General features: G+C 37.8%; 1 protein-coding gene across 5 annotated transcripts in view; it reads right to left on the bottom strand.

The window, feature by feature from the left end:
- The window catches only part of ACAD11 (acyl-CoA dehydrogenase family member 11), a 91,814-nt gene extending 73,092 nt beyond the window's left edge, over positions 1-18,722 (bottom strand). For all 5 annotated transcript variants that reach the window (XM_033417878.2, XM_004286533.3, XM_049710535.1 and 2 more), the window contains exons 1-5: positions 18,574-18,722; positions 11,774-11,873; positions 3,724-3,849; positions 2,623-2,784; positions 848-1,012 (exon numbers count right to left, since the gene is read on the bottom strand). In XM_033417878.2, the coding sequence (XP_033273769.2) occupies positions 848-1,012; positions 2,623-2,784; positions 3,724-3,849; positions 11,774-11,873; positions 18,574-18,722 (702 nt within the window). The remainder of the gene's footprint in view (positions 1-847; positions 1,013-2,622; positions 2,785-3,723; positions 3,850-11,773; positions 11,874-18,573) is intronic.
- Positions 18,723-18,968: the final 246 nt, after the last annotated feature.

The following is an 18,968-nucleotide window of genomic DNA, read 5'->3' as shown; positions in this document are numbered from 1 at the left end:
AATGCAATATATAATGTTATTTTCCTCCTGTCCTCTTCCTGTGTGAAAAGAACATGAAACTCAGAAGCTTAGCACATGAATTTAGAACAGCTCTTCCTGCCCTAAAACATCTTAGCATTCTGAGAAAACTAATGAACCCAGAAAATTTTCTCCTGAGAAGGAAGATTCAGGGAACTGTAAATCATTCACATCAATATCAGAATACTAAGGGCCAAATAAATGTCTTGTCCAAAGGCATACAGGTAAAGAGAGGAGAACTGAAGTACTTTCTTCATTCCCACCACACTCCTCCAATCCTAGGCCTCACTATGCTCAGTGGAGGAGGGTTATAGCTCTGATTTGTTTGTACTCTTTATAAAGATTACACTGTGTACATTTACACAGGGCAAGGTTACATTAATCTCATACAAATTCTTTTGAAGCCTCAAAAGAGTCTTTTGGAATTCTGTCCTCTCTGAGCTTATAATAATCAAATAAAAAATTCTTTATCAGATAGGGAAAAAAATGAAAATGAACCAGAAGAAAGAGCAAGAACGTGGATAAGCTAAATATATTTAGTAGCTGAAAAATTTCTTTGAAGAAAACAGCAACATGCATGTAAATTCCCAAATCCTTTTAAAGTAGTAAATCAGGTGATTAGACCCCAGCCTTTTATAGGTGGGCAGATACCTATGCCAGAATATCTGCAGGACTTATTTCTAAAAGTTGTGAGTGGTAATGTTAGTTTTGAATATAGGGGAGGAATGGGGATGGGGTGGGCTCCTTCAGTGCTCTGGGGGAACATCTACTTAGTACATGTATCCCAAATCAGACATACTCAATTTTTTATAAACAGGGCTTCCAATACCTCTTTAGGGTGGAAAACTATGTTATCTAGTTTGAAATCTCCATGAATCAAATTTTCTTCATTGTCATTATCTGGCAAGTTTTTCATTAGCCAGTCAGATAGTTGGTTCATGGCAGGGATGTCCTGATGAGCTGCAGCTTGATATTGCTTTGTCCAGGTTGATACCTAAAGATATACAAATTAAAAAAATGACAGAGCTGAAAGTGGAATGTAAGATTCAGCAATTCTAAAATTAAAACAAAATTCAATTATATCAAATTTTGTTTTAGTGTTAAATGCTCAGGACAAATGCCATGATACTCATATTAGCCTAAAACACTCATATCAGCCTGAAAACTTCAACATTTAAGTTTCTCTTCCATCTATTTTCATTTTACTTACCTAGACTTTTATCAGGAAAAAAAATACTGGCCTAGGAATCAAGAGACGTGGGTTCTAGTCTTTATTCAGCAAATATTTTGTGGAAGGAGAAAAAAAAAAAAGAACACACACAAACACACATACGTACATACCAAAAAAATAGACAAAGAAAATTTCTGGAAGGGTCACAAGAAACAAGTAATCCCTGAAAAATGTAATATAGGGACTAGAAAAAGAAAGGAGATCTTTATTTTTCATTTTAATCCCCTTTCTTATTACCCATAGAATTTTCTAAAGAATCTTCAAAAATATATTACAGATATGAAAAATGCAAAGATTTTTTTAATTGTTCTTAGAATTGAATGCAAATAAGACAACCTATTGTCAAAGTCCTCCATCAACTGAAATAATATTATTTATCTACTTATATCTCTCTCCCCACTTTCTAAGGTATCTCTGTTCAATTTAGTACAGTAAAGATATTCATCTTTGGAATCTCAGAGAGTTGGGTTGAAATTATGTCTAAGCCACTTATTTGTATATTACTTAATACCTGCAAGCCTCAGTTTCCTCATCTGCAAAATGGGGGTAGTAATACCTATGTATTAGGGTTGTTACAAAGATTAAAAAACACTAGGTCTAACAACTCACCTAGCATGGGAGCTGGCACGTAATGAGTATTCCCTAAACCTTAGTTCCCGTTTCTCTCCCTTCTGCCCCCTCAAAAAGACATACAAAGGGAAACAGCCCCATACATATCTGGTCTTGCTGTTTCTTTGATTTGAAATGCTCACCATCTCTTCCCTATTGCTCTAGATTTTATCCTTCCTTAAATACACAGTACAAGACATATCTTTCCCAGGAAGCTTTCCCCAACCTAAGCAAGGGCATACTGATATCTATCGTCTGAATGGAACAGTTTTCATGATGAGTACCAAACAATTTACTGCCAGATTACATACTCTTTTATACCATTTTCAAGTCTCATGTAAATGAGATTCAGGTATAGATGTCTCAGAAATGACCATAAGTTCCTTTAGGGGAAGAACTTATTTCTATTTTCCTGATATTTAACACAGTATTCAGCACATATTAAACATACATTCATGCTTAATAAATATCTGTTAAACTAATTTAAAAAGGGAAAATTGTATAGAAAATATATTGGTAAATTAAGTGAAGAGATAGAAACAGCTTTAAATCTGCATTTATGTACATTCTGTTATAGAAGCTTTTGCTGAACAAAATCTGATCTAAAAATACAAAATTATTTTATGTTTAAAACAAGTCAATCTGATGGCTGATATTAAAAGTTATAGCCAAGTTTCAGAAAAGTATAAAATAATAGGTTTTTATTTTAACTAATATTATTTCCAACAACTTGAGAAAAGGAGCACTTTGTTTGGATGCATTACCTGTCTTTTGCAGTACCCAGCACCTCTACCATATTCTTCCAGCTGCAGTGACTGTATATTCAAGGAATGTAACTGAGCCAAGGTTTCTATCATGGCCACATATATGGCTGAGCGTTCTGCTGGGCTAACTTCAGGAATTGTGAAATCACGAAAGATTCGGCCCTATGGAAGCAATTACAACAGATAATATAAAACAAAATAAATCTTTTCATACCAATTATTTGCTGTGTCATCATCCCCTGTTGCCTACAAAAAAGATCAGGATACAGTCTTACAACCAAAACCAATTCTTTGCAGAATGCGCTAGAAGAACTGTCATTTGTGAAACATGTTTAACATAAGAGTGTACATGCCAAAGGGAAAATACAAGGATACACCAAGATGAACTTAAAGGACAAAAACTAATCTCAAGTAACATCTTACCGAAAAAAAACCCTTAAAACAATTTGGATTTATTTTTAATGGATTGATGTCCCATTTGGAGTAGTTTTTTCCCCTACTATTTGGACGGTTTAGTTATTGCCATTACATATAGCTCTTTACTGACACCTAGAGGAAGACTAAGCCAATACGCCCTAATTACTAAATTTGTTCCTAGTTTACTTCAACCCGCTCAAACTGTGTGTGCTCAAAATAAAATGAAAGTTTAATACAACACAGGGAATAGAGCCAGTATTTTATAATGACTGTAAAAATTCTGAATCACTATGTAATACACCTGTAACTTATATAATATTGTGCATCAACTATATCTCAATTAAAAAATCTCAATTATATAATTATATAATATTGTGCATCAACTATATCTCAATTAAAAAATTAAATAATATTGTGCATCAACTATATCTCAATTAAAAAATTTAAAAAACAAAAACAAAACAAAACTTCCATAGAAAACCAATCTTGCTGACACCTTGATTTCAAACTTCTAGCCTCCAGAACTGAGAGAATAAATTTCTGTTGTTTTAAGAAAAAGAAAAAAGTTTAAGCCCTTCCAAAGCAAACTACCTACAATGTAGACTAATATACTATCACTTATTACCATCTAATATCACAATTAAAAATAAAAGCAACAAAAAGTACAATTAAGTGTTAATTTACCTGTACATGTTCCATCACATAAAATTCTGTTCCAATGACACAAGCATCACTGCAGTACAATAAAGGTTTGGGAACGGGGAATCCAATTGAAAACAAAGTTTTCTGGACTTTAAATTCTCTATCAATCTAAATAGGACGATAGATAATTAAAAATCAGAAATACAGAAAATTTAATAATTACTTGTGAACTAACATTAAGGTTAGAAATTAATTTTAAAACAGTATCAACAAATAACCCAGAGGATAATAATTTCCTTAGTATTTTCCTTAAAAGTAGTCTTAGTGTGAGAGATTGGTTCAAGATGGCAGAGTAGAAGGACGTGCTATCACTCCCTCTTACAAGAACACCAGAATCACGACTAACTGCTGAACAATCATTGACAGGAAGACACTGGAACTCACCAAAAAAGATACCCCATATCCAAAGACAAAGGGGAAGCCACAATGAGATGGTAGGAGGGGCGCAATCATGATAAAATCAAATCCCATAACTGTGGGGTGGGTGACTCACAAACTGGAGAACACTTATACCACAGAAGTCCACCCACTGGAGTGAAGGTTCTAAGCCCCACGTCAGGCTTCCCAATCTGGGGGTATGGCAACGGGAGGAGGAACTCTTAGAGAATCAGACTTTGAAGGCTAGTGGGATTTGACTGCAGGACTTCGACAGGACCAGGGGAAACAGAGACTCCACTCTTGAAGGGCACACACAAAGTAGTGTGCTCATTGGGACCGAGGGGAAGGAGCTGTGACCCCATAGGAAACTGGACCAGCCTGATAGTGCTAGAGGGTCTCCTGCAGAGGTGGGGGGTGGCTGCGTGTCACCGTGAGGACAAGGACACTGGCAACAGAAGTTCTGGGAAGTATTCTTTGGCGCGAGTCCCCCCAGAGTCTGCCATTAGCCCCACCAAAGAGCCCGGGTAGGCTCCAGTGTTGGGTCGCCTCAGGCCAAACAACCAATCGGGAGGGAACCCAGTCCCACCCATCAGCAGACAACTGGATTAAAGTTTTACTGAGCTCTGCCCACCAGAGAAACACCCAGCTCTACCCATCACCAGTTCCTCCAATCAGGAAACTTGCACAACCCTCTTAGATAGCCTCATCCACCAGAGGGCAGACAGCAGAAGCGAGAAGAACTACAATCCTGCAGCCTTTAGAACAAAAACCACATTCACAGAAAGGTAGACAAGATGAAAAGGCAGAGGGCTATGTACCAGATGAAGGAACAAGATAAAACCCCAGAAAAACAACTAAATGAAGTGGAGATAGGAAACCCTCCAGAAAAAGAATTCAGAATAATGATAGTGAAGATGATCCAGGACCTCGGAAAAAGAATGGAGGCAAAGATTGAGAAGGTGCAAGAAATGTTTAACAAAGATCTAGAAAAATTAATGAACAAACAAAGAGAGATGAACAACACAATAACTGAAATGAAAAATACACTAGAAGGAATCGATAGCAGAATAACTCAGACAGAAGAACCGATAAGTGACCTGGAAGACAGAATGGAGGAATTCACTGCTGTGGAACAGAATAAAGAAAAGAGGATGAAAAGAAATGAAGACAGCCTAAGAGACATCTGAGACAACATTAAATGCAACAACATTCGCATTATAGGGATCCCAGAAGGAGAAGAGAGAGAGAAAGGACCAGAGAAAATATTTGAAGATATTATAGTCGAAAACTTCCCTAACATGGGAAAGGAAATAGCCACACAAGTCCAGGAAGCGCAGTGAGTCCCATACAGGATAAACCCAAGGAGAAACACACTGAGACAGATAGTAATCAAATTGGCAAAAATTAAAGACAAAGAAAAATTACTGAAAGCAGCAAGGGAAATGTGACAAATAACATACAAGGGAACTCCCATAAGGTTAACAGCTGATTTCTCAGCAGAAACTCTACTACAAGACAGAAGGGAGTGGCATGATATACTTAAAGTGATGAAAGGGAAGAACCTACAACCAAGATTATTCTAACAGGCAAGGATCTCATCCAGATTCGATGGAGAAATCAAAAGCTTTACAGACAAGCAAAAGCTAAGAGAATTCTGCACCACCAAACCAGCTCTACAACAAATGCTAAGGGAACTTCTCTAAGTGGGACACACAAGAGAAGAAAAGGACCTACAAAAACAAACCCAAAACAATTTAAGAAAATGGTAATACGAACATACATATCGATAATTTCCTTATACGTGAATAGATTAAATGCTCCAACCAAAAGACACAGGCTTGCTGAATGGATACAAAAACAAGACCCATATATATGCTGTCTACAAGAGACCCACTTCAGACCTAGGGACACATACAGACTGAAAGTGAGGGGATGGAAAAAGATATTCCATGCAAATGGAAATCAAAAGAAAGCTGGAGTAACAATACTCATATCAGATAAAATAGACTTTAAAATAAAGAATGTTACAAGAGACAAGGAAGGACACTACATAATGATTAAGGGATCAGTCCAAGAAGACATAACAATTATAAATATATATGCACCTCAATACATAAGGCAACTGCAAACAGCTCTAAAAGAGGAAATTGACAGTAACACAATAATAGTGGGGGACTTTAGCACCTCACTCACACCAATGGACAGATCATCCAAACAGAAAATTAATAAGGAAACACAAGCTTTAAATGACACAACAGTCCAGATAGATTTAATTGATATTTATAGAACATTCCATCCAAAAAAGCAGATTACAATTTCTTCTCAAGTGCACACGGAACATTCTCCAGGATAGATCACATCTTGGGTCACAAATAAAGCCTCAGTAAATTTAAGAAAACTGGAATCATATCAAGCATCTTTTCTGACCACAACACTGTGAGATTAGAAATCAATTACAGGGAGAAAAACGTTAAAAGCACAAACACATGGAGGCTAAACAATACATTACTAAATAACTAGGAGACCACTGAGGAAATCTAAGAGGAAATCAAAAAGTACCTAGAGACAAATGACAATGAAAACATGAAGATCCAAAACCTAAGGGATGGAGCAAAAGCAGTTCTAAGAGGGAAGTTTATAGCAATAGAAGCCTACCTCAAAAAACAAGAAAAAACTCAAGTAAACAATCTAACCTTACACCTAAAGGAACTAGAGAAAGAAGAACAAACAAAACCCAAAGTTAGCTGAAGGAAAGAAATCATAAAGATCAGAGCAGAAATAAATGAAATAGAAACAAAGAAAACAATAGCAAAGATCAATAAAACTAAAAGCTGGTTCTTTGAGAAGATAAACAAAATTGATAAACCATTAGCCAGACTCATCAAGAGAAAGAGAGAGAGGACTCAAAACAATAAAATTAGAAATGAAAAAGGAGAAGTTACAACAGACACCGCAGAAATACTAAGAGACTACTACATCCTAAGAGACTACTACAAGCAACTCTATGCCAATAAAATGGACAACCTGGAAGAAATGGACAAATTCTTAGAAAGGTATAACCTTCCAAGACTGAACCAGGAAGAAACAGAAAATATGAACAGACCAATCACAAGTAATGAAATTGAAACTGTGATTGAAAATCTTCCAACAAACAAAAGTCCAGGACCAGATGGCTTCACAGTGAATTCTGTCAAACATTTAGAGAAGAGCTAACACCTTTCCTTCTCAAACCCTTCCAAACTATAGCAGAGGGAGGAACTCATTCTATGAGGCCACCATCACCCTGATACCAAAACCAGACAAAGATGCCACCAAGAAAGAAAACTACAGGCCAATATCACTGATGAACATAGATGCAAAAATCCTCAACAAAATACTAGCAAACAGAATCCAACAACACATTAAAAGGTACATACACCATGATCAAGAGGGATTTATCCCAGGGTTGCAAGGATTCTTCAATATATGCAAATCAATCAATGTGATACACCATATTAACAAATAGAAGAAGAAAAACCATATGATCATCTCAATAGATGCAGTAAAAGCTTTTGACAAAATTCAACACCCATTTATGATAAAAACTCTCCAGAAAGTGGGCATAAAGGGAAACTATCTCAACATAATAAAGGCCATATATGAGAAACTGACAGCAAACATCAATGGTGAGAAACTGAAAGTATTTCCTCTAAGATCAGGAACAAGACAAGGATGTTCACTCTCACCACTATTATTCAACATAGTTTTGGAAGTCCTAGCCATGGCAATCAGAGAAGAAAAAGAAATAAAAGGAATACAAATTGCAAAAGAAGAAGTTAAACTGTCACTGTTTGCAGATGACATGATACTATACATAGCGAATTCTAAACATGCCACCAGAAAACTACTAGAGCTAATCAATGAATTTGGTAAAGTTGCAGGATACAAAATTAATGCACAGAAATCTCTTGCATTCCTATACACTAATGATGAAAAATCTGAAAGAGAAATTAAGGAAATACTCCCATTTACCACTGGCACAAAAAGAATAAAATACCTAGGAATAAACCTACCTAGGGAGACAAAAGACCTGTAGGCAGAAAACTATAAGACACTTGTGAAAGAAATTAAAGATGATACCATCAGATATACCATGGAGAGATATACCATGTTCTTGGATTGGAAGAATCAACATTGTGAAAATGACTATACTACCCAAAGCAATCTACAGATTCAGTGCAATCCCTATCAAATTACCAATGGCATTTTTTACAGAACTAGAACAAAAAATCTTAAAATTTGTATGGAGACACAAAAGACCCCAAATAGCCAAAGCAGTCTTGAGGGAAAGAAACAGAGCTTGAGGAATCAGTCTCCCTGACTTCATACTATACTACAAAGCTACAGTAATGAACACAATATGGTACTTGCACAAAAACAGAAATATAGATCAATGGAATAGGATAGAAAGCCCAGAGATAAACCCATACACCTATGGTCAACTAATCTATGACAAAGGAGGCAAGAATATACTATGAAGAAAAGACCATCTCTTCAATAAGTGGTGCTGAGAAAACTGGACAGCTACGTGTAAAAGAATGAAATTAGAACACTCCCTAACACCATACACAAAAATAAACTCAAAATGGATTAGAGACCTAAATGTAAGACCAGACACTATAAAACTCTTAGGGGAAAACATAGGAAGAACATTCTTTGACATAAATCACAGCAAGATCTTTTTTGATCCACCTCCTAGAGTAATGGAAATAAAAACAAAAATAAACAAATGGAACCTAATGAAACTTAAAAGCTTTAGCAAAGCAAAGGAAACTACAAACAAGATGAAAAGACAAACATCAGAATGGGAGAAAATATTTGCAAATGAATCAATGGACAAAGGATTAATCTCCAAAATATATAAACAGCTCATGCAGCTCAATATTATAAAAACAAACAACCCAATCAAAAAATGGGCAGAAGACCTAAATAGACATTTCTCCAAAGAGGACATACAGATGGCCAAGAAGCACATGAAAAGCTGCTCAACATCACTAATTATTAGAGAAACGCAAATCAAAACTACAATGAGGTATCACCTCACACCAGTTAGAATGGGCATCATCAGAAAATCTACAAACAACAAATTCTGGAGCGGGTGTGAAGAAAAGGGAACCCTCTTGTACTGTTAGTGGGAATGTAAATTGATACAGCCACTATGGAGAACAGTATGGAGGTTCCTTAAAAAACTAAAAAGAGAATTACCATATGACCCAGCAATCCCACTCCTGGGCATATACCTGGAGAAAACCATAATTCAAAAAGACACATGCATCCTAATGTTCATTGCTGTGGTATTTACAATAGCCAGGTCATGGAAGCAACCTAAATGCCCATCGATAGACGAATGGATAAAGAAGATGTGGTACATATATGCAATGAAATATTACTCAGCCATAAAAAGGAATGAAATTGGGTCATTTGTAGAGATGTGGATGAATCTGGAGACTGTCATACAGAGTGAAGTAAGTGAGAAAGAGAAAAATAAGTATCGTATATTAACGCATATATGTGGAACGTAGAAAAATGGTACAGATGAACCGGTTTGCAGGGCAGAAATAGAGACACAGATATAGAGAATAACGTATGGACACCAAGGGGGGAAAACAGCGGTGGGTGGTGGTGGTGGTATGATGAATTGGGAGATTGGGATTGATATGTATATACTGGTGTGTATAAAATGGATGACTAATAAGAACATGCTGTATAAAAAAATAAATAAAATTAAAAAAAATAATTGCTTTAAAAAAATAAAGTAGTCTTAGTATGATTATTACAATTATAAATTAGGCCAGCACTAAAAATTGATCATTTAATTAGGCTAAAAGGATAGGTACATGCATGGGGCTTATTCCTAACTCTGATAATATGAAGGTGACATTTCCTGACCACAATATTTCGCATGTATCATCATAAAAACATCCCTTTTTTTTCTTATCAGTTCCCTGCTTGCTGGCTCACTCTTGCTTTTGCTCCCCAGCCCCCCAACCCCCCCAACTCCAGTTTCCCATGGGGGCTCTCTATTCCAACACTCTGGGCACAGTCAAGTACAGAATGCTGGGGAAGGCCAGTGGGTGCCGGTAGAAAGGAAAGCACCCACTCCTTCGGGAGATCAATGGAGGAACTTGTTTCCAAGGCAGGGATGTGGGGATCCTTCCCGGTACCCAGAGCTGCCATGGAGCTCAAGATAACTACTGGGTAAGAAGGCAATGAGAAGCAAGCTGGTTCTGAAGCAGGAGCCCAAATAAGACAGGAGAAGAAAAGGGCTTCCTTAACCAGGACAGATGTACAGGCTTATCACTCAGGACCCAGGGACACAGCTTACTGCAGAATTCTGATGCCAACTCATCTACCTGCAAAGTCCACTTCCCCAGACTCAGGCAGTGGTAGCTGACCACTTCTAAGGAGAAGAAACCATGCAGCTCACTCTCACAACAGGGATAAAGCAGCTACTGCTGCAATAACTACAGCAGGGAAGTGACTAAACCCAAAACCAAGGCAAGAGCAGCCAGTGGTGCCAATGGCTATAGAAAGAAGTGTTTATAACCACCTGGTGCTGGGAAAGGGGGGTGGGGTAGAGTGGTGGAGGCTGGTCATAAAGTGGATGGCAGTGTGGGAACACTGCTTTTTTCCAATGCAGATTTGGAAAAAATGAAGGAAGTTGAAACAAAAGTACTCCAGATCCTTGGGCTGAAAGCATTATGTTATGTTCTGATGTCTTCCAGACATCTAGGTCGTTATCAAGAGGAGACAAACCCAGTTGTTTATTGGGGCATAAATCTCTCCCTACAAGTGGGGATTTTCCTTCAGCCATGCCGTGTTGAGGCTTAATAAAAGTTAGCAAAATTTTTCTATCTTAAGCATCCAAGTCACTTCATTTTCTGGGAATATGATACGGGACTAAGAAGGTCAGAATCTGCATTTTCCATTACTGTGATATTAAATCCACGCTTCAATGGCCCATCTCTAGTCAGCTGGGCCTAGGAAGCACCTGTTATACATGATTATAATAATATTCAAAATATGCATTATGCTTTTAATGTTCTCTTCTCTAAAAATCCATAGATAATATCTGTTTTTCTGAAAACAGAGTCAGTTTTCAACAAAAATCTTTTATAATTCTCACTGTCAATTTAGAGAATACTATAAAAATGATTATTTAAATATTTCTTTTTATCACCAGAAGATCAGGGAATTGTCATATCAAATATATTAAAGTATTCAGTGAGTATATATTGTTATAAGATATAATACTGTACTTTTTAAAACATAATTTAACCAAAGTACAAAATATCTATAAATGAGTAGCAGTGAAAATATTTACTGGGTGACTGTATTTCTAGCTAATTGTATAGGAAGGAATCAAATCCATAAGAGGACTGGATATTGCTCAGAATTAACAGCCTAAACACAGCCTCAGATTTCAAACTCAAATCCTTAATGAAAACTAAAAGGGGGGGGATACAATTCAAGTGAAATTTTCATCTAAGAAATAAAATGCATTTTCTATATTTAATAATTGAGATTATTTTTAAAAGCAATTTAAATTGTTTTGTGTGTATAAAATCCATTTATTAGTCAACAAGGAATTTATCATTGCGTTTGTATACCATACCTTATGTGCTTTAGGAAGAAGTGAACCAGGTGGTTTTTTTCTGAGTACATACGCCTGAAAGCCCTTCTGGAGATAAAAGGTTGGATTGGACTGTCCTGATCTAGATAAGAGTAGAGAAAAGGTCAATAACAAAGATATATTTTTCCTTTTCCCCAAATCCTGCTGAAATTTCAAAAGAAAACACAAAATGAAAATGAACCCATTTCAATGCTAGAAAGCCAAGAGGGGTGCTATCAGCAGCTAAGAACATGAGCTTTTGGATGATATACAGCAGATGGTAACACAGTGGCAGCTGGAGAATCTACAACCTACACAGGTAGAAGAGAAGACCACACTTCCTACTTGCAAATTATGAGTTTCATCAGAAGTGCACCTAGAACAATGTCTAGATCTAAGCAAAGAAAGGCTGGGAGAAGAGATTGTAGGTGATCAGTCAGAAAATTAATTAAAGGATGCTGGAACAGCTGGATTGGTATTCTGTCATCTGCCATTGGAGAGAGGACTCCAAGTACAGCTCTCTAAAGTGGGAATTCTGATAAGCAAGGTCCTAGAGTGGATATCTGGGCCAGGAAGTGCAACAGTGCCCCAGGTGACTCAGACACCAGGGCACTGGCTTTCTCTGCCCTGTGAACAGAAATTCTCACGTGAACTAAGGAAATACACTCCAGCTACCAAACTTATTCAATCTATACCTTCATTTACACAGCTTTTAAATAATTCAACAGCATGAAAGAGAGGCCTTAAACTAAAAAAAACAGACGAATTAATCCGAGGTAACAGGTAATAGGGGAAAGTTAAAAACCTTTTTTTTTCTGAAGTTTCTCCCTAGGCCTCCAGCCTCCATCTGCAAAGAACAAGAGCAGTCCAGATTGAATGCAGCAGTACGTCCAGTGTCTACTTCTAACTCTGATAAGCCAGACCCATCCTCCCCAGCAATCATCTTGGCACCATCTAATCCTGGGTGGGGGGTGCCTTTTAGCATAGGGAAGTGGAGATCATTGCCACAATGGTCAGGAAATGGGACCACTTCAAGCTGTGTTGTCTGTCTTGACATGGGACAATTTATTTGTGATGCTCCAAAGAGTCAAGTTGCAATGAACCTTACAAAGACATTTTTTAATGCCAAATGTCTGATTGGATGCATTTTTGATAAGGCAGTCATATATGAAGCACTGGCGTTTTATGATGGTAAATGACCTAGGTGAAATATAAAAGGAAAACTAAAAGCTTCTTATTGAAGGTACAGCTGCCATATGATCTAGCAATTTCACTCCTAGGTATATATCCAAGAGAACTGTCACTCATTCTATTGGACACACCCTATACCTTATAAATAACAACTCAAGCACTGCATTATCCTATTTTTTAAGCATTTCTATCTCTGATCATAATTTCCTTTCTTTCATTCCCACTCGTACCTCCATTCCAGTGCCATCTTAGGCACTACAACATTCAGGGCAAAGGAGGCTCCAGTAAGCAAGAACAGTCTATAAAAGAGCCATAGGTGCTGGCTACTGGAAGCAGAAGCCACCAAACCAGGGTGTGCATGGAAACAGTAAAAAGGAATCCAAGAGAATCTGGGCAAAGTATCAACAATATCTACTAAAATAACTACTCTTGCTTCAAATTCATGACTATGAACCTCAAAGTGAACGCTGCCAGCAATCATAATATACTTCCTTGGCCTGTTCATTCTCCCATGCGCTTGGATGACTATTTTACAATTCCTCCTCTTTCTTCAAACCTCCAACACTTTTCCCACCATCTTCACTCTCAGCTGATTACCTAGTTTCCTATTTCACAGAGAAAATAGGAGCAATCAGGTGAGAACTTCCACAAGCTTACACTACCATATCTACTGCATAGAAGCACCTGTACCCATATACTCTTCTTCCCTACAGAGTCTGTAGAAGAATGTCTACATTCCTATCTATGGACAATCCCTTCTCTTGTGAATTAGATCCCATCCTACTCTTGTCCACTCAAGGACTTCGTTCTAGCCCTCTCACCTACACAAATTTTTCTGTCTGTTCTGGATCACTGCCATCAGCATATAAACATGCTGCCTTTTTTTTTTTTAAAGACTTCTCTTGACCCCACTTCCCCCTCTACGAAAGACATTTATTTCCGCCTTTGTAGAAAAATTCAAGAGTTGTTTATATTCCTTGCTCCAATTCCTCTCCTCCTATTTTCTCTTGAACCCATTTCAATCAAGCTTTCATTCCTATCTTTCCACTGAAATTACTTTTTCAAGGTCACTAATACTGCTATGGTATCAGACCATGGTTCTCCCCATCTCTCTGGCCACTCCTTCTGAGACTCCTTTGTAGGTTCTGCCTTAATTCTTTAACTTCTTATATTAGGATGCCTGGGAATAAGTTCATAGACCTTCTGTATCTTCATGTAGACTCATCATCTAGGTAAGATCTCATGGCTTTAAATACCCTCTCTATCTCAATGACTCCCAAATGTAAATGTCTAGTTTAGATCTCTGCCCTGACCTCTGGACCCATATACCTGCCTGCTTACTATACATATCCACTCCAAAAGGCATCTTGAAAGTTAACATTGCAAAACTGAGTTCCTGATATTTGCCTTCCAGTCTGATTGTCTACAGTCATCTCTACTTCATTTCATGATAACTCCATCCTTCCAGTTGCCAAGACAAAAATGGAACACTATTTGTCTCCTCTTCTTTTTCTTTCACACCCCACATCTGATCAGTCAGTAAATTCTTCAAAATAAATCCAGAATATGAGCACTTTGCACCTATCCTACACTACTACCCTGGTCCATACCACTAATTGGTCTGTACTGGGTCATTGCAATACACTCCAAACTGGTCTTCTGTTTAAAAAGACAAATCAGGGCTTCCCTGGTGGCGCAGTGGTTGAGAGTCCGCCTGCCGATGCAGGGGACACGGGTTCGTGCCCCTGTCTGGGAAGATCCCACATGCCGCGGAGCGGCTGGGCCCGTGAGCCATGGCTGCTGAGCCTGCGCGTCGGAGCCTGTGCTCCGCAACGGGAGAGGCCATAACAGTGAGAGGCCCGCGTACTGCAAAAAAAAAAAAAAGAAAAAAAAGACAAATCACTTCCCTCCTCTGCCCCCAAATCCCTAATCTCTCACCATTTCGACTAACGTAAAGGCCAAAACCCTTATAACAGCCAACAGAATTCCTGTTGCCCTTGCTTACACAACTCCAGGCACATTAGCCTGTAGTCTCTCCACCCACTGGAGAGCCCTTGCTCTTGCTGTTACCTCTGTCTGGAATACTCTTTCCCCATGGCTCACATCCCCATCTCTCTTTGCTGAATGCCACCTTCTCACTGAGGCCTTTCTTCTCCCTCCTCCTAAACATTTCCTATTCTCCTTTGTTTCTCTCCATGATACACATCACCTTTTTCTACACTGTAATATTTAGAAAGTGATTTTATCATCTCTCTTCTCCAAATAGAATGGACGTTCCAAAAAGGCAAGATTTTTTTGTCTGTTATATCCCCAGTGGTTGGAGCAGTGCCAGGCACATATTATGCACATAGCTGGAAATCATAAGTTTTGTTCTATCAAGTTACACAATGTCTTCATTATTGTCTAAATCTAAATATTTTTATTTCTAATATGATTTAACTTTTGCAAATTCTAAAAATAAATTTTGCATAGATTAAAAATATTTACAAAATTTGTAAAGCATAAAGAATAACACAACAAACACCAGTGTTCTCACTACCCAGTTTAAGAAAGAAAAAAGTTACTGTATCTCTGAAGCTCTCTTTGTGTTCCTCCCTTCATTTTTAAATTTTTTGGCTGTGCCGTGCTGCTTGAGGGGTCTTAGTTACCCCACCAGGGATTGACCCTGGCCACTGCAGTGAAAGCGCTGCATCCTAACCACTGGACCACCAGGGAATTCCCTGTCCCTTCAGAGTAACTACTGTCTTGATTTTTAAATATATCATTCCCTTGAAGTTTATCTCTTTAAACAATATACTGCTTATTTGTCCAGTTTTTGATTGTGTTGTTGTGTATAGATGCAGCTGAATCATGTTCACTGCTGTATGGTGTTGCATCACGTGAATATACTACAATTTATTCATCCATTCTACTATTGATGAACATCGTGTTTTATTCCTGTATTTTTGCTATTACAAACAGTGCAATGAACATTTTTGTAGATTATTTCCTGATACCCTGGTACAAGAATTCCTCAGGAGTATAAAACTAGGAATAGAATTGCTTTGTCATGGGGCTTTGTCTTCCTATCTTCATCTTTACAAGACTGTGCCAAATTGTTTTCCAAGGCAGTTATACTAATTCACACCCTCACCAATAGTGGATGAGTCCCTGTTATCTCATATCCTGCTTGATATTGTCAGATTAAAAAAAAAAAGTGAATATGATGGTGTGAAATGGTATCTTGTCATTTTAATTTGCATTTCCCCAATTATTACAGTGTAATGAGGTTGAGTATCTTCAAGTCTTTTGCCCATTTTTCTGTTGGGCTATTGTAGTTCTTTATATGTTCTGGATATTAATCTTTTATCCATTATATACACTGAAAATATTTTCTTTTGTTCTTTCACTTTAAGGATTCTTTCACTAAAAATTTATCAATCATTTCTTTCATGGTTTGTGCTTTTGTCTTTTTAAAGATTTTATTCTCTACTCCAAAGTTATAAAGATCTTCTCCTATATGTCTTCCAAATGTTTACAGTTTTGCCTTTACCATTCCAGTCTGTAGTCCACCTGGAACTGTGTGAGGTAGAGTAAGGGACAGGTCTACTTTCAATTTTTTCATACAGATAATAATTATTGCTGTATAATTTACTGAAAAATCTTTTCTCCCTCCAACCCCCCACACACTGATTCTCTGTGCCAGCACTGTCATATGTCAAAGTTCTATAAACATGCGGGTCTTTTTGTGGACTCTATTTTATTGATCTGTTTGTCTATTCTGTGCTAATAATGTGCCATCTTAATTCAAATTTCCCACTTTGTTCTTCTTCAGGAGTGTTTTTGCTTATTCTTAGCCCTTTGCTCTTGTACATAAAATTTAGGAGTAATTTTTCAAGTTAGGGAAAAAATTAAGATTTTGATCGTCATTGCACTGAATTTATAGATCAGTTGGGAAAAAAGAGAAACGTACAATTCTGAATTCTCCTATTCGTGAACATGGCATCTCTCAATTTACTTAGTTCTTTTTAAGGTCCTATTACAGTTTTATAATTTCCTTTACAAAGGTCTTGCACATACTTTATTCGATTAATATTTGAGAAATTTATATTTCTGTTTCTCTTATTAATTTTATCTTTCTGAAAATTATAATTTTACATTTTTGTTGCTAAAGTCAAGAAATGCAATTGATTTTTGCATACTGAACTTTAATAAACTCCATTATTTTCTGTAGATTATTGGCTCTTTAATCTGTATTTCAATTAGTTTCTAAAATGTATTTATTAGCTATCTTCTCTTGATTTCTAAACTTTTGGCATTTATAGTCTGAATTTTTTTTTTTAAGAATGACGCCTTAGAATTTCTGAAACTTCCTTTGTGGCCTAACATGTCTTCAATTTTCATAAACTTTTTCATGTGTTTTGGAAATAAATGTGTATTCTCTGTGGAGATAGTTCCACACATATATACTATTTACGCCACAACTAATTCCATTTATCAAGCACAATTCTGGTTTATTTAACATTCAACTTAATTCAGAATTAACTCTCAGTTAGATAATTCTCCAACAACTCTAGGAGAGAAATATGACTATCCCCATTTTGCCAAAGGAGGATTCAATGCTCAAAAGAGTTAAATAACTTGTTCAGATTCCCATAGCAAATTTGAACTTTGAGCTGTTAGTTTATAACACAAGGCTTCTAGGCTAGAAACCTCAGCCATATTTTATTCCACCTTCTCCTTCATCCTACAATATCTATTGTGACATGGTGCCTTTTATTTTTATTTTTTTGTTTTTAATTTGGCATAAATGTCAGTGATAAATGCCACTGGTATACAGTTCTGTTACAGTGTTAAGCCATTTCACCTGTATTACTTCATTTAATTATCAGGATCAAGCAGAACAGGCAGATATTTATTACAGATTATGAAACTAGTTCTCAGAGAGTTCATGTACCATAGTATTTAAATTCCCAGTCAGTAAGTGGCACGTCTAGTTTTCTGGAAGCCAGGACTGCTTCTATAGCTCTGTTTATCAAAATACTATCTTTAGAATAAAGTCTATTTGAAAATTATTTTCTATTATACAAGATCAGACTAGAGCCAGATTCACGGTGGGGAACAGTGCTCTCAGAACGGTCATCCAGTTCTATACCCCTACTTCAGAAAGAACTAAAGCCCAAAGTGGTGCTGTGATTTGTTAAATGGAAGATCTAGGATAAGAATTCGGACCCCCCCAACTGGTACCATTAACTCAGCCTCCAAGAATATGCCAATGTGAACGAAATTACATCCGCTTCTCAGAAAAAAAGGTTATAGGACAAACGCTGAACGAAGGCCTCTTTATATCCCACAGACCTTGCAACCTTAATTGCCTCAATGAATATAGTTGTTAACAAAGATTCCTTCTTGTAGTTGGAATCGTGAATGTTATCGTGCTTCCATCACTGCGCTTGAATTGGAAATACTCAGAATGCAATGCAAGGGACGGGTGACGGCAGCTCTCGCCTTCAGAGTGCGTCATTGCGGAAAAAGAAACAGGATGGGGGAAACTGGGAACACACCAAGGCCAGAGGAAGAAAAACACAAGGCACAGATCTGTTTTTGCTGGCGGAGAAGGCTGGCGTCGATACCTGTATTGGGCAACGGTCAGCTTGGCCTCGGGCTCGGCCCCAAAGCCGGGCAAGTGCTGGTGCAGGTAGGCCTCCAGAGACCTGCAGTCGAACTTGTGCTGGGGCAGCACTTCGGCCGTCTCGGGCTCGCGGGAGGCACCGGTCTCCATGATCAGTGCTGCCGCCTCAGACCATAGAGTCAGAGAAACCACAAGTCTCCTCGGCTCGGATACCTCTGGCACCGGAGCGCCGCTCCACAGCCTGGGGCTAGTCCGAGACGCCCGCGCGGAGGCGGGCCCGCGGCTCCAGCCAATCACACCCCCACCCCCCACCCAGGTGCCGCCGCTGGGCAGCACTGGCCCAGGACTTGGGCTGTGTCAGGAAATGCCAGAAGGGCCTCGTGTATTTGGATTTAA

The sequence above is a fragment of the Orcinus orca genome, chromosome 5, assembly GCF_937001465.1.
Source record: "Orcinus orca chromosome 5, mOrcOrc1.1, whole genome shotgun sequence".
Classification (NCBI taxonomy): domain Eukaryota; kingdom Metazoa; phylum Chordata; class Mammalia; order Artiodactyla; family Delphinidae; genus Orcinus; species Orcinus orca.
The sequence above is the reverse complement of the archived record's forward strand: the minus strand, read 5'-3'. Positions and strand labels throughout refer to the sequence as shown.